Raw genomic sequence first — 16670 nt, 5'->3', positions numbered from 1 at the left:
ACTAACATTAATAAGAATGTCAAATTATTTTTCATATGATGATGTACTGAAAACTGACAGCATTCTCCTGATTCTTTCGGAGGGTAAATTTGGGTGCTGAGGTTCTTGTCACAGAACTTTTTCTACAGATAAAGCTGGTGATACACTAATAGATTATTTTTCTCATTCTTTTTCCAGACTTCATAGAGAATAATTCTTCACTCTCTTTTTTAACCAATAGTTATTTTCCAAAAAAAGAAAAAGACATGATTTTAATCTTTTTACTTATAATTCTGTTCTGATGATTTTTCTATCTATGTATTACCCCGATTTGTCTTCTGGATCGCCTCTTCTACAAATCTCTTTTTCTGTAATTATCCATTTGTTTATTTACTTATTATCTGGTGTATTCACCTTATTTGCCAATATAACACTATTTCTATGGGAAATCAAAAATTACTGTGATTCATCTCTAATACCATGGGGCTCAACCACAATAAGAACCTAAAAAAGCGCCCCCCCATACCTTTACCTTATTATTTTTAATGGTTACATTTTGTCTTTAATACAACTTTTTCACATGATTTAATACTTGTATCTTCAAAACACTCCAAAAGAGTCTTGAAACTATAGATTCTGTTTCTCACAAGGTCAGCTGTGTAAGGTAGTAGATAATGTATGACTTTAGCTTCATGGTTGTGCCAAATCCAAACACTTGGTAGTATATTGTTGTACCATATACTTTTCCCCGTTAAGAATTTGAGTCAAAATTTACATAATTTCTAAAATTTATTTTAATCCACTGAATGGGGAAGTTTAAAGTCCTTACAGTTACTGAAAATGAACTAAAGCAAGAATCTTCAGCTTTGTATGAGGTCCGTGAATGGAACTTGGATTCCCTCAAAATTATATGTAGAGATTTTTATGTGCATTTTTTGGGGAGGGAATAGTTCCTGGCCTTTCACAGATTTCCAAAAAAGTCTGTCATTCATGGACAGTGATTTTAACTTCAGTAACAACCACTGAAGGCTGTCTTTTAAGTTTTGATTCTCAATATGCCTTGGGTCATTAACCTGTTTGAAAATCTGATAAAAGCTATAAACTTCCAGATATGAGTACAATTTTAGAGATTCGTGGATCCTCCAAAGCATGTTCTCAGATGTCTTGGACTCCTACGTGGGATTCATGGACCACTGCCATTAAGGAAACATGTTCTGCATCACGTTAGACTTCCCTGGTGGCTCAGATGGTAAAGCATCTGCCTACAATGCCGGAGACCCAGGTTCAGTCCCTGGGTTGGGAAGATCTGCTGGAGAAGGAAATGGCAACCCACTCCAGTATTCTTGCCTGGAAAATCCCATAGACGGAGGAGCCTAGTAGGCTACAGTCCATGGGGTCGCAGAGTCGGACACGACTGAGCGACTTCACTTTCACTTTCACTTTAGTTTCATTATTTTAGAGATTCAACAGTTTCTTTTACACGCATTCTTATTCTGCATCTTCAGACTGTTTCTCCATACGTTTAAGATATTTCTGTTCCAGATTTTTCTCTCCTGTGTGTCACCTTAGGAAAAACTATCCCAATATGTACCTTACTGTTAACTTCTTGCCGTTTTATACTCTATTGACACAATTTTAAAAGCTTTTCTGCATTTACTTTTTTAGGTGTGGGGGAACATTCAATATCTAATACATATATCAGTGTTGTCTGTGCCAAGTCCAGTACTGTTTATAGAAGACGTTCATTATCTCAGGAGTCAGTCTTAAAAAAAAAAAATTAGTGGACAGATATTAAGGGAAATTTTCCCCAAACTTTTCAAAAATTAAAAAAAAATTATTTTTAGATTTTTTCCTAATTATGAGTTGTCTACACAAAACCTTTGTTAGGAGAAGTTACTGATGAATGGTAAGAAAAGTTGCTTCTTATTTTACTTTCCTTTTTGAGGGTAGGCTAGCCTTTTCTTTACAAAGCAGGGTTTCTCAGTAATTAGTTCCCCTGATCTAATATGGTTTAATGGTTTATGGTTTAATCTTTGGTGCTCTTTAGGATAACTTACTTTCTTTTTCTTTTTTTGCTTTGGAGATATTTGGTTATCATATTTAAATTTTAAATATTTGAGTACCATTTTGTGTGTTTCGATATCAATTAGATTTAGCACTACTAAATGACATTTATCAGGTTTTTAACTCTGCAGAATTCATGATAATCTGCCAACCACATAAAATTTGTCTTAATTAACACTGTTTTCCCCAGTTAACTCTTGTTACCTGGTTGTTCTTCATTAACATTTTCATTAATATATACTACTCTAATTGAACCTAAGAGATTTCACAAATTCAAACTATGTCCTTATTAGGGTATATTTCACCTTTGTTTTTTTTCCCTTTCAGAATGTTCCCTGTTGTAGCACTCCCATTCTATTTTGATTCTACTCTCCAAACAGTGATAATTTGTTTACCTCTTAAAATGTCAAAGGGCTGTTGTGCATTTGAGATTTAGAAATTTTGAATTTCTGTTTGTCTCTTAAGGGCATAATTTTCTTTAAAGAGGAATCTTTTCATTTGCTCTTTAGAGTTTCTTTTGAATATTTTTTTTTAAAGAAAATAATAAAATATTTAACTAAATATCAAATAAATATAAATTTACCTTTCAGCGCAATGCGTGTTTTACTGTCTAAATTACCGAGACCGTGGATTGTGGATGAGAAGAAAGATGATGGTTATACTGCCTTGCATCTGGCAGCCCTTAATAATCATGTAGAAGTGGCTGAGCTGTTGGTGCATCAGGTAGGAAAAGCAGTTCAGTAATTGTTAACAATTTTGGGTCATTGCTAATCATTGGTTTATCATTACTTCATCAACTACTTATGGATGAGATGGTTGGATGGCATCACCGAGTCGATGGACATGAGTTTGAGCAAGCTCCAGAGTTGGTGATGGACAGGGAAGCCTGGTATGCTGCAGCCCATGGGGTCGCAAAGAGTCAGACATGACTGAACGACTGAACTGAACTGAACTACTTACTAGTAGGTTACAGTAAAATCCCATGATGATGCAAATTCAGCTGTGGTATGAATTTAGTCTTCTGCTTAACAGTGGTGCTTCAGTGGAGGGAAGTAGTAGTGGGGGTGTGGGTAAGGTGGGTGTGGATCCTTCACGCCTCCAGTATTCTCTCTGCACAGTCTTCCCGAGTTGGTCCAGCAAAATAGGCATCAACTTAAAGGGATTTTCCAGAATCACTGCCACTGTTGTGGAAGTGTCACTCAGCTACATCATTAAGAACCAGTATGCTGATGTCTAAACCAGTGTGGTGAGTTGCTACCAGGTGACACCAGGCTGCAGTTAGGACCTAGGGACTCAGTTCTCAACAACTGCTGGACCCCTTGAACCTGTGACTGGATAGCGGGGTAGGCTCACCTTAGTTATTTCATTTATCTTAGGAATAAGATACCTCTACATTTTTATGAGCTTGGATTTTGAGGGAAACATATTGATTGCAATTTTGATGTTTTGGTACATTCAGCAAAATTTTTAAATCCTTCAGCCAAGCATATGCCATAGGGAAGCTCTAAAGTTTCCAAAGAATTACCTGTGACTCCTGACTTCAAGGAACTTACAGTCTAGTTAAGAAGATGAAGTCGCAGGGAAATTTAGTAGATAGTACATTATGTGTAATTAGGTCTTAGATCATAAGATGGACAGTCTGTACAAAGACATTTAAAGAAAGAAAGTTCAAAAGCTAAACTGCTTTTCCCCTGCCATTGTAAGCCTTTATTATTAAAGTTAATTCTCTTAGAAGTGTTGTTAACTATGATAAATTCCTTTTCATCCAAAATCCAAACTACTGACCTAAGCCAGTACCACACTGTCTTGGTTTTGCTTAGTCGCTCAGTTGTGTCTGACTCTTTGTGACCCAATGAACTTCAGCCCGCCAGTCTCCTCTTGTCCATGGGAATTTTCCAGGTAAGAATACTGGAGTGAGTTACCATGCCCTCCTCCAGGGGATCTTCCCAACCCAGGGATCGAACCCAGGTCTCCTCCATTGCAGGTGGATTCTTTACCAGCTGAGCCACCAGGGAAGCCAGAGAATACTGGAATGGGTAGCCTATCCCTTCTCCAGGGGATTTTCCTGACTCAGGAATCAAACTGGGATCTCCTGCATTCTTTATCAGCCAGTTCTTTATCAGCTGAACTACTAGGGAAGCCCACTGTCTTGGGTACTGTTGCTGTCTAGTAATCAGTAACTGAACTGAAGTAATAACTGTAGTAACTATGGTAATCAGTAACTGAAATCAGTTGGAGTACGTTCTCCAACTTTGTTGTGTTTTCTCAGACCTACTTTAACATTATAGGTCTTCTGAATTTCCAAATTCAATATGAAGACTCATTAATACATTTTCAGGAAGTACTTACTTAAAATGAGCTGATTATGTCCGTGGCTCTGTAATGGTGATTAAAAGGGAGCTGTGTTTGACTCTGTATTGTCCTTTGTCCTATAACTGTCCTTAGGTGGAATCACCACAGTAAAAATAGTTTTAAATTTGCCGTTCTATTTCAGAAAGTTTGCTGTCCCACCACTTCTTCCTGCTCTCCACATCTGTTACCATATATTCCAAGGTCTAGCCCTTGGAGGGGGCGTGGTCTGCAGCGCCCAGTGTTATGGGTTCCTCATAGAGAGAGAGTTTATGTGCTTCTCTCTTGTCACATTTAACTGTAAGTCTTGTTCTTTCAGGGAAATGCAAACCTGGACATCCAGAATGTGAACCAGCAGACGGCCCTCCACCTTGCTGTGGAGCGGCAGCACACGCAGATTGTGAGGGTAACGTGTCTACTAAAGTGAATCTTGCCCTTTTAAATGATATGTTGTTAGGCTTCTCAGAAGGCGTAGTTAGAGGTAAAATTATGATTTTAGGCTAGTATTTTACATCAGTTGGGTAAAGGATTTTAATTTCTAATAGGAAAAATCTTAACTCTTACATTCAAAGTTTTTATAATTTTGTTGTCAGATTTGTAAATTCTTGGAATATTAAATCAGAGAATTTCAAAGTAACATATACATTTTTAAAAAGTATACTCCCTTTTAACTTTTATAATTGAGAGTGAACTGTAATTAGAGGCTTTGGCTAGACATTTGCCAGACATTTCAAAGAAGCTGGCATACGTATTTTTATTTTACTAATCTGGTGATTCCAGATCAAATACTTGAAAGATGATCTGTTTAAACTTTTTGTAGAGCAGTGATTCTTAAAGTCTGGAGGCTGAAGCAGCAGCAATAGCATCACTTAGAGCTTTGGCAGAAAAGTAAATTCTTGGGGCCCATCTCAGACCAACCAGAGCAGAACCCCCAAGGGTGGGAACTAGCAATCTCTGGTTTTACAGGCCCCCATGTAATTCTGATGCAGATTTAAATTTGAGAAACAGACCTACAGAGACGTTTTATATAATCTTTTTGAAACACAGTGAACAAAAAAAGAGCAAAATAGTAATTTGCCAAAACAGGTAGGACTATATGCTTGAGATTGATTTCTTTGTATGGTGTTTTTCTCAAACTCTGATAACATTTGCAGAAAGGTTAGGGAACTCGTTAAAGCAAAGTTTTATGTTTACTGCTTAAAATGTCTGTTGAGGTATATCAATTATGCATTGTACATAAGAGATTTTAACTTAGCAAACACTTCACATTTATAATTATTTAAAATTCTCTTGCCAGAAATTCTTCATTTCTCTGATGTTTGGACTTACAACCCTTATAACCATACATTTGGAGAAAATTGACCAAAGGGAATGGAAAAAAATAAATGCATATTTCTTTAAATAATAGAAGAATTTTGAGTATTGTGATTTGGTCCTATTGGAAATACTTAAAATATACCAACTCACATATCTGAAATTAAAAGGAGAGAAAAAATGTCCTGAATTTCCTCCAGTTATTTTGATCTTAGAGTAGAATAATTAAGCTGCATATTGGTTCTTGTTTCTTTCTGCTGTCCCTGATTCAGTATGTTTGAATAATCAAACTCATCATTATTTGTAAGGAGTCACAGGGATACAGAGTGGTGGCAAGCAAACACATAAATTAACTTTTGTGGCAGCTCCGTCAGATAGGGCTCTCATACTGTTACTTTAATTTTTTTCAGCTTTATTAAGTTATAATAGACAGATGGTAATTGTATACGAGTGTACAACTTCGTATTTTGACCCAGGTATACATTGTGAAATAATCACCATAATCAAGCTAATTGACAGAGCCACCATCACACAGAGCTTGTGTATCTGTGTGGTGAGAACATTTACAGTCTGCCTTCTCAGCAAATTGTAAGAACATGATACAATACCATGCAATGGGGGTGCTCTCCAGAACAAATTCATCTTACGTAACTGAAACTTTGTTACTTTAGATGTATTATAATTTCTTGTATGTGGAATATTTTAGGAAAAAGAGACATTTTTCTCTTCTAGCTTTTGGTCCGTGCAGGCGCCAAGTTAGATATTCAGGATAAGGATGGGGACACTCCTCTGCACGAAGCCCTGAGGCATCACACTCTGTCTCAGCTGCGGCAGCTTCAAGATATGCAGGATGTGGGGAAGGTCGATGCTGCCTGGGAGCCATCCAAAAACACGGTGAGATAATTGTCACTTCTGTGCCAGGAGGAGCATCTTTTAATGCAAGGTCTTACATTTATGGCTCACTGAACCTGCATCTGATCAGATATTTAATCAGAAGTACAAATGTAGAAATTTAGTTTATGAGCTAAACACTAGTCAGTACTGACTGTATTGTTTGCATTCTTACTAAAAGTTATTTGGTTCTCTTTATGCAACTTAAGCCATTCGGATAGGAGGGCTGTGGTGTCTTGTTGTGGTTTGGGGTTGCATTTCCTCATGACTACTGGTATTGAACATCTTTTCATTTGCAGGTTTACCACCCATGTATATTTGACAAAGCTGTCACTTCAAACCTTAATTTATCATGTTGTTGAGCTGTTTTCCTACTACCAATCTGAATCAAGTTCCATATCAGATGTGATATGCACATACATTCTCCCAGTCTGTGGCTTGTCTTTGTATTCTTTTAATGGTATTTTTTGAAGCAATAGTTTTTTTTTTTTTTCCCCCAGACTTTAAACTTTTTATTTTGAATCGGCGTATAGCCAGTCAACAGTGTTGTGGTAGTTTTAGGTGAACAGCAAAGGAGCTCAGCCATATATATACATGTATCCGTTCTCCCTCAGATCCCCTCCCCCCTCCAGTCTGGTACTGACATTGAGCAAAATTCATGTGCTATACAGTAGGTCCTTGTTGGTTATCTGTTTTGAACATAGCAGTGTGTACCTGACCTTCCCAAACTCCCTAAGTATCCCTTACCCCCAGCAACCAGAAGTTCATTTTCTAAGTCTATGAGTGGAAGAATAGTAATTTTAATGAAGTCTGATTTAGCAATTTTTTTCTTTTATTGTTTGTGTCCTGAGAAATCTTTGCTAAATCTAAGGTCACTAAGGTTTTTTCCTATTTTGTACTAGAAGTTTATAAAGTTTGAGCTGTTACACTTAGGCCTGTGATTGATTTTGAGTTAATTTTTATATACACAATATGAAGTATGGGTCATCTTTTTTTGCTTGTGGATATCATCATTCCAATCCCCTTTGTTGAGAAAGACTCTTTTTCTACTGAATTGCTTGTTGTGCCTTTATCTAAAATCAGTTCTCTTCTGTTGATCTGTGTCTTTAGCTCTGTAATGCCAACACACTATCTTGATTACTGTAGCTTTATAATAAATGTTGAGGTCAGTCCAACTTTCAGCCTGTTTTTCAAAGTTGCTTTACTATTCTAGGTCCTTCATCTTTCCATATGAATTTTAGAATCATTTTTAAAAATGTAAAAGGATTCTGAGACCAAAGTGTTTGCTAATTGCTGCCTGTCTTTCTGTATGACCTTGGGTAAATACTCTAACTCCTATGTGCCTTGTTTTTCTCATTTTAAAAGGAGGGGAAGGGAGTAACTACCTCCATAAGGTTGTAAGGATTAAATGAGTTAGTTCATGGAAAGTGCTTAAAATAGTTCTTAGTCCACTGTAGATGCTCCATCAATGTTAACAATTATTATGACTATTTTCACACAAGATGCGTGAGTCAGTAGCTCAGATGACAGTAGAACTTGAATTGTCTCATTCTCCACTTTGGGTCTTAATTCCTAGCTCTTGGTTCTTTTCTCAGTTATCTCTCCCCTTATTGTTTCAAATTGGTTGCTAACAGCTCCAGGGCCAAGTTGTTAGAAAAGGGAGTGCTGTTTCCTCATATCTCAATCAGAAGTTCCATTCTTGAGTCTTATGGGCCTTTATTGACTTGATTTAGATTATGTGTCACCCCTGAACTAAGCACGGATGAACTGGGTATCTGACTGATTTGGACCTTCTTTGGGTTCACTTCTGAACCTGGAGGATGGGTCAGTCCTCATACTGTACACCTGAGGACACTGGGGATGGGTGAGAAGGGGACTGATACTAGGACTGCACCCCATGAGTGTCCATCACGTCTCGATAGTGTGTATGCTCTTCCCAGACATTTTCTTATTCACACATACATATTCATATATACATGCATACATATATACGCAAGCACTCACACCACACACACACACATATATGTATGTATGTATATTTGGTGATAAGAAATGATAACAGATTCCTCAGGGGGAGAATAATGACTCTTTTCATATGATTTCAGTTAATAATGGGCCTTGGTACCCAGGGGGCTGAGAAGAAGAGTGCGGCATCTATTGCCTGTTTTTTGGCGGCTAACGGTGCTGACCTTAGCATCCGAAATAAGAAGGGTCAGTCGCCACTTGATCTCTGTCCTGATCCAAGTCTCTGCAAAGCCTTGGCAAAGTGTCATAAAGAAAAAGTCAGGTTTGTATTATTTATTTTCATAAAACCTAATCTGTGCATGAAGTATCATGTGGTTTCACAATTAAGGACTTGGTTCTTGTCATTAAACATTTTAGTAGTTGTCCCTTGAACCTTGTACTTTCTTTCTTCTCATAATTTATGTGTAGTGATGAAATGACACCTCTTTGGAATCCATACACAGAGCTGTGTTATAGGGAAATTAATATAATGAAATATTTTTTATTGAAGTATAGTTGATTTACAGTGTTATTTTCTGATGTACAGCAAAGTGATTCACTTACACATAAATATGCATATTCTTTTCCATTATGATTTATTACAAGATACTGAGTATAGTTACTTGTGCTATATAGTAGGACCTTGTGTATTTTATTTATTTTTTATTTTTTTATTTTTTTATTATTATTATTTTTTTTCCAGTGGGTTTTGTCATACATTGATATGAATCAGCCATGGATTTACATGTATTCCCAATCCCGATCCCCCCTCCCACCTCCCTCTCCACCCGATTCCTCTGGGTCTTCCCAGTGCACCAGGCCGGAGCACTTGTCTCATGCATCCCACCTGGGCTGGTGATCTGTTTCACCATAGATAGTATGACCTTGTGTATTTTATATTGAACATGTGGTAGTTTGTCCCTGCTAATCCCGAACTCCTCTCATTTACCCTTTCCCCTTTGGTAACTGTAAGTTTGTTTTCTGTGTCTGTTTCTATGTCTGTTTCCTAAGTCAGTTCAGTTTGTATCATATTTTAGAGTCCACGTAAGTGATAGATGATATTTGTCTTTCTCTGACTTATTTTGCTTACTGTGATAATCTCTAGGTTCATTCATGTTGCTGCAAATGGCATTACTTTATTATTTTTTTAATGGCTAAGTAGTTGTACATAGAGGTATATACATATCTTTAAGTATATTCTTAAGGAACATAAAATTCTATTAGAGAAAGAGAATGTATCTAAAAATATATAGGTAAAGGCACTGTAATTACTGCAGTGATAACTTAAACACTGGGTTGTAAGGGAAACCACTTTGTGTGTGAACACGTGAGCCTGCGTTTTCATGAGTTTCTGAAGATTGCAGTAGAAGCAGTATGTCCCTCCTCTGTAGCTGTAGTTGGTTGTGCATGTGTATCTGTGTCGTATATGTATATTTATGGATGTGTTCTGCCTTTCTGGAATAGAATCTTTATGCTCCTTAAGGATAAATTTAAAGAAATGTCAAAACAGCAGCTGCAGTGACCTATTTTTCACAGTTCCCTGTCTGTTGTGGACTCTGATGATGCTTCCTTCTGTCTGTACTTAGGGCAACTAACATGGGCTCTAGGTAGGATTTTTGTTTTTTTTAGTTTTTTTTTTTTAATTTTTGTTTTATTCCTATGTCCTGTGTCTTCCTCAGCTGGTTCTGTGTAGATAAAAAAAAGGTTCTGAGTGAAACTGTTCATGTTAGTTTTTTTTTAAGCTAATGTTTTTGACTTCTGTGTTAGAAGATTCACCCTTTTTCACTGGGTGAGGATTTGTTCAATTGAAATTTGAATCATGCTATATGTACTAAAAAAATGCAGAGAGGTAGAAAAATGTAATGTATACCGTGTTTCATATATGATGGTAAAGCTTAGTTTTTAAACATAGCTAAAGTTTTTATGCAAACAAATGATGCTCTGAATGTTTTAAAACATTTTAATTAATGAATCTGTAACATATTCTGATAGGTTTGATTAGAATTGTTTTCTTTTATTAGTGGTCAGGTGGGTTCTCGAAGTCCTTCTATGATTAGTAATGATTCTGAAACCTTAGAAGAGTGTATGGTGTGCTCTGACATGAAGAGAGACACTCTGTTTGGCCCATGTGGGCACATCGCTACCTGTTCCCTGTGTTCTCCGCGGGTCAAGAAATGCCTCATCTGTAAAGAGCAAGTTCAGTCCAGGACCAAGGTAGTATGTTTTTCATACAACATTTTACTATTTTTTGATCTTTGAGACTACAATTAATGTTAAGTAAGATTATATGATGCCGTGTGTCTGTTTTAATTTTGTTCTTCCTAAGCAAGATCTAAACGTGGGAACGTATTGTTTATACATTTATCAAGACACCAGTTGAAACATGTAAGATGAGTTAAAAATAAAGTTGTCTACTATTTTGCTTTCAGAGTCCCTAATCACCTAAAGATGTGTCTAATTCCACTTTGTGGTTTTAGTTACTTGTATATTACACCTTTTTTGAGTGCATGAATTGTTTTGTATTCCTCTTTGTAGAAGACCAGTTGATTTTTTTCAGCAGAAGCACATAGTCTGGATTTATTTGATTGTTGTCATGGTGTTCTTTGTTTCTGTATCCTCTGTATTTCTTTGAACTGGAAGTTAGATCTCACGGCTTGACTAGTATCAACTTGGACATTTTTGGAAAGAAAACTTTGTAGATGATGCTACTCATTTGATGTTGTGTCCCACTCTTCATTAGGCAGATGATGTCTGATAATCCTGTAATTCTTTATCTCATCTGACTCCTTTTGTTTTTTGAGAAGCAGATTCATTTCTGAGTTTCTGGTTTCTTTCTTTTTTTCCCCATGTAACTTAGTGCTTTATCATCTTACTCATTTTAGTTTATGAAATAATTGATTTTCTTTAGTTTTTCTGAAGTGAGGTTTAAGTTCTTACAAATAATTTCTCTCAAAATGGGTAGCTTAAATCAAAAGATACTGTGGTTTTCTTTGGCTTCATTTATGAAGGTTATACACTTTTTCTCGTTCCCTTGTTGTTATTCTTTTTATTTTTCTGTAGATATTTCCTAAGCTATACATTAACATCCATTATTAGCAACAAGTTGGCACTAATTCTCATGATGAACTAGCTGGCAGTGACTTGAAAGGTGAAATCTTGTCAGTGCTTCTTGCATTTTCATAGGGCTTCTTCTAAGACTATGTTTTTTATGATCCAAATGACTATATCATTGGTAAAATTTTAGGCACAGGAAAAAGTTCCAGGAGTTATTTTTGGGTGAGAGGTATTGGATTAGTAGTACGTATGTAATTGTTTAATCTTTATATTTTATTTTATTTTTTTTGCATTTAGTGTACACATTTTTATTTAGTGAACACGGACACTAATCAGCTTTCTCTCTTAAAATAGGTTATGATAGATTTCTCTTTCTATTCTCACACATTTTAACATTTGTTTAATCTGTTTATAAAGGGAAGGAGGATATACTGGCAGCACTCACTGAGTGCCAGGCACTGTGTTGGCATTTCATATGCATTACATCGGTAATAAATTAATAAATTAACTAAATTTATTTATAAATCTATTAATAAATTTATAAATTTAATAAATTAATGCTTTAATAAATTAATTTGAATCGCTTTACTTGGTATTTATAATTTGCTTTAGTTACCTGCTGACAGAGGAACAGTTTGGGAAAGAATCTGAAAGAATAAAAATTTTAGCCATTCTCTTGTTTTTAGATTCTGTGTATTCTGCTGTTGTGCTTGAAACTTTTTGTTAGATTAAACCCTATTTCAAAAATGTTTCTTGAGCACTTGTTTTATAACCAAGACAGAGATGTATATGATAGTTCCCTGCTATAAATTAGTAATCTCTTGGCAAACTATGACTGAAGAGTAAAAGCTACTCTTCTGTATAGGGATGTCATTGGTGCTTTAAGAGAGATGTGAAGTGAGCTCAGATCCCAGGGTTGTGTAAAGCGGAGTCTCATCTTAGGACTCTTATTGATCCTCTAGTCACTCTGGTGTTTTCAGTTGAAAAAACTGAAGCTCAAAGAAGTACAGTGACACTTGGGTCTTGAACTCAGTTTTCTTGATTCTTAAGTCCCTATTCTTTCCTCTGTGTTACGCTATACAAACGAAATTAAAAACAATGTCTACAAGAGAGGGTTGACAGAACAGGAAGGTAGAAAGGAAGGAATATGTTGTTATTCCTTTTTAGTCCAGTTCTGAACTCCAGGAATCAGAAAGCTTTCTGTTTGTATTTTAAGTTACAGAATTTTCATTCCTGTGCAAAAGTGCAAAAACTTACACATACCCTCCCAAGAGGTTTGTCAGGTTGGTTTTGGAACCTTTGAATATATGGAAATAGTGACCCCAAGTGGCTAAAGGATCATGAACATCTTCATGAAGATAAATTGTAAAACTATATTTGAATGAGGAAGAATAAATGAGCTTGGTCTGTTTAGCAATTAAAGAAATACAAATGTGAAATTATGAACTATTATTAACTATTCTCGTCAAATTAGCAAAAACAGACTTCAAAATTTGCTGGCCAGGGAAGTGGGAAATGAGTACTCTCTTAACACTGCAGTTGGCTGAATCACTGGGTTCACGTTTTTCTTTTTTTTTTTTGAGAGACCATCCTGACAATATATATACAAACCTTTACAATAAACATGCTTTGATATAGTGATTCCACTCCTGGGAATGTAACCTGGGGAGAAAATCCAGAAGGGCTAACATGTATGCTTGCAAAGATCTTTTTAAAGAACTAATAGCTGAATGGGTAAGTAAGTGATTATTACATTGGTTTGCTAGATTATTTTAACATCTTTATAAACAATTCAGATACATAGACAGTTGTGTTGGGAATCAGCACATCTTTTATATAGTGAGGAGCAGAGAATCATCATGTGTTAGGCACTGATTATATATTAAGCGTTGAACTAAACACTTTACACATAGTATCTAGTTTATTCTCTTTTTTTCAAAGGTCACATTTTAATGTTTGGCCACTATTTAGCACATATAATTCCTACAATATTTATATGAAGATACCCCTCACATAGAGATGGCTGTATCAGTCAGAATTCTAGCTGCTGATGTTTGGGATTTTCATTTCTTCTTTCACCTAGATTGTGCCTACTTTTCTTTTTAGCTTACCAGCCAGCAGATAGCTAACTTGCACACCTTTGAAACTTACCATGGTCCTCACACCTTCCTTTAGAGAAACGAAAGACTTTCTTGGGAGCTATGAAAAATATACCTGTCTCCAGGGTGTGGGTCCGTTAGCCACTTTTCCAGAGTCTTCCTATTTTTGTTCCCCTTCCTGTGGTTCTGCTGACGTACTGCATAGTGTTAGCAGCTTGGGGGCTTAAGGTTATCGTTTCCTTCTTTGTAGTCACATCTTGAACAGGCCTAAAGCCTAGATGTGTAATTGTAGACTTGGAAAGACCACCCTCGTCTTGCATCTTATAAGCTGTAGGAGGCTGAAATTTGTTTCTTTCAACTGTTTTAAATCAAGTTAGAAACTTAGCAGATATCTTAGATTTCTTCTTCTCTATTCTGTACATTTTATTAGTTACCAAGTCTTCTTAAATATTTCTCCTGATTCTTCTCCTCTATCTTATTCTGTCTTACTTCAGATATCCACCCCCTGCTCCCCGCCCCGCTGCCAATCTGATAGAATTTTTCTAGGATATACCTGAATAAGGGCCACCTAACTCCTCTCCCTGTCTTCTAATTGACTCTTACTACCTTGTGAAGAAGGATTGTTCTTTATTGTTCAGAATTTTTAAAAGCTTCATCTCCACAGTGTTAGTAACTTGTTAGTACTAGAGCTGGAATTGGAATCCAGGAACATTAAGATTCTGCCCAACCACGTCTTACTGCTTCCCACGAAGTTAGTATGTCCACAGCAAGGTCTAAGTTGGGACGGTCCAGTATTCGGTTGTTGAGGTGAAGAGGTGGACAGTATCGTTAAGTGACACAGGTAGGGGTGAATGTGTGTCAGAAGGAAGGAGAATGAGGGAAAGGTGAATGTGGAGCCAAGGGTGGTGGGCAGGTGGGGGTCAGAGAACCAGAGCAAGCTTAAGAAATCATTATACATGCAGAACGCAGATTAAGTGGAGAAGAGGAAGAAACACTGAGGGAAATCATGAATACTCTGTGGAGGGCTGTGGCTTTAGAGATCAGGGGAAAGACTAGTTCAGAGCTCTGGGCTTCAGCCAGTGGCTGGGTGGGGAGGGCCCATGTTCTGGAAAAGGATGTGCTAGGTGGCATTCCTCGGATGTGGATCAATAAACCCCTCCTCCTCTTCAAGCTTTAGCAGTCTGGCTATTCTGGTTAGGTTTTTATGAATGTTAGATATCTATCTTATCTCAGTCATTTGTCCTTTTAATGTTTCTTTCAAAAGTAGTTTAAGCAAAAAAAAGAAAACTGAAGTCTAGTCTGTTCTCCCTGACCTTGGAGGAAGTAGAATTTTCGGTGTCATTCTTTAGGACAGGTAGGGAGACTGAAGTGGGACGAGGCCAGCTTAGCTGGGGTGTTTAAAAAAATGTGAAAATAAATGACCAAGAGACCAAATAGAGGACAAAGGAGAAGCCTGTGGTAAATTCCTCTGTGTGGAAGAGTTTCCTTACAGAGGAGCAATGCATTTGGATACAAAAGGAGCTGTTAGAGTCACTCAGTTTATTTGTAGATGTTCACGCTTATGCTGTACCCTCTTTTTCGCAGATTGAAGAATGCGTGGTATGCTCCGACAAGAAAGCAGCTGTTCTTTTTCAGCCGTGTGGACACATGTGTGCTTGTGAGAGTAAGTAGCCCAAACAGAACTTCCTCAGAATTATCATAAAAATAGAAAGCGAAACAAATTATACCTTTGAATTTTTTAAAAAAGTAACTCATGAACAGAGGAGTCGGTGGCCTCTGGGACTCTCCATTTGTTCCCTGCACAAGTGTCACCACTGTCCCTCCTTAGTCCTGAGTGTTAGCGAAGGCTGGATGCGCTGCATTCCCCCACTCAGCTTTTTATTTCATTTGTGTGTGAGCACAAATGAAATAAAATGACGTCTTCTCACATACAGGAGAAATTTGTTTCCAAAAATGAACGTTGAAACATTTAGTGTGGCCTTTTTCCATGAATAAAATGAACACGTCTTCATTTTTCTACACCTTTGTGGAACCTCCTCCTGTGTACACTCTCCACTGCTGAACCACTCACAGCAGCCATTCAGGGCAATAATTTCTGGCCGCCTTTACCTTCCTTAACCTCTATGTCAAAAGAGCTTATAGGAATCTTTTCTTTATGGGGGTAATATTAAAATTTAAGAGGCGTTTTAACCTTTGCTTTTACATATCTTCCTTGTTCTTTGCAAGTTAATGTATTTAGTATTAATGTTCTCCCTTTTAATTTTTACTTGTCAGTGAAGGATTTTAAACATGTTTAACAGTTTATACTTAAATGGGCCCAAGCTAAAACATGGTGTTTCCTCTTATGAAATAGTTCAGTCACTTAGGTGTTGGTTTTTAATATAAAATCTGACAAAGTACAACTGTGTGATAGATTAATCTCATTGGCACAGATTTGCTTTAAATAAACATTGAGGGTTTTTTTTTTTGGCTGCTTTTCAACTAAGAAATGATCAAGGTTTTCTGCTGTAACATTCTGCTCCAAGTTAATTGTTTCTGTTTACCAGAGACTGGTATAATGGCGGTTGTCAGCTGTCAGAGGCCAAGAAGAAAGAGAATTCTGTCTTAAGTAAAAAGAGCTCAGGTTATGCAAGTTTTCATAGCCCAGGAATTAGCCAACATTTTCTGTAAAAGGTCAACTAGAAAACATTTTTGGCTTTGTGGGCCCCGTAATTTCTGCAGTAACAACTCAACCCTTTCCAGCTGCTTGCCTCTGCCGTTGTAGTGCACGAACAGCCTTAGACAGCATGTAAGCAAATGGGTGGGACTGTTTTCCATTAAAACTTTATAAAATCTTAGTGACCAGTTGGGTTTGGCCTGCAGTCTGTGGTTTGCTGACCCTGTCATAAAGCTGGTTATAGTTAATAGTTGGTAATG

The 16670-nt window shown here is 36.9% G+C and overlaps 1 protein-coding gene across 1 annotated transcript in view; it reads left to right on the top strand.

Annotated features, from left to right (window-relative positions):
* MIB1 (MIB E3 ubiquitin protein ligase 1) overlaps positions 1 to 16670 on the top strand; it is a 97152-nt gene that overhangs the window by 69157 nt on the left and 11325 nt on the right. Inside the window, exons 13-18 of the mRNA XM_043889471.1 lie at positions 2634 to 2766; positions 4712 to 4798; positions 6439 to 6600; positions 8703 to 8884; positions 10623 to 10815; positions 15339 to 15417. Coding sequence (XP_043745406.1) covers positions 2634 to 2766; positions 4712 to 4798; positions 6439 to 6600; positions 8703 to 8884; positions 10623 to 10815; positions 15339 to 15417 — 836 coding nt within the window. The remainder of the gene's footprint in view (positions 1 to 2633; positions 2767 to 4711; positions 4799 to 6438; positions 6601 to 8702; positions 8885 to 10622; positions 10816 to 15338; positions 15418 to 16670) is intronic.

This window comes from Cervus elaphus, chromosome 27 (assembly GCF_910594005.1).
Source record: "Cervus elaphus chromosome 27, mCerEla1.1, whole genome shotgun sequence".
In the NCBI taxonomy this organism is placed as follows: domain Eukaryota; kingdom Metazoa; phylum Chordata; class Mammalia; order Artiodactyla; family Cervidae; genus Cervus; species Cervus elaphus.
The sequence above is the reverse complement of the archived record's forward strand: the minus strand, read 5'-3'. Positions and strand labels throughout refer to the sequence as shown.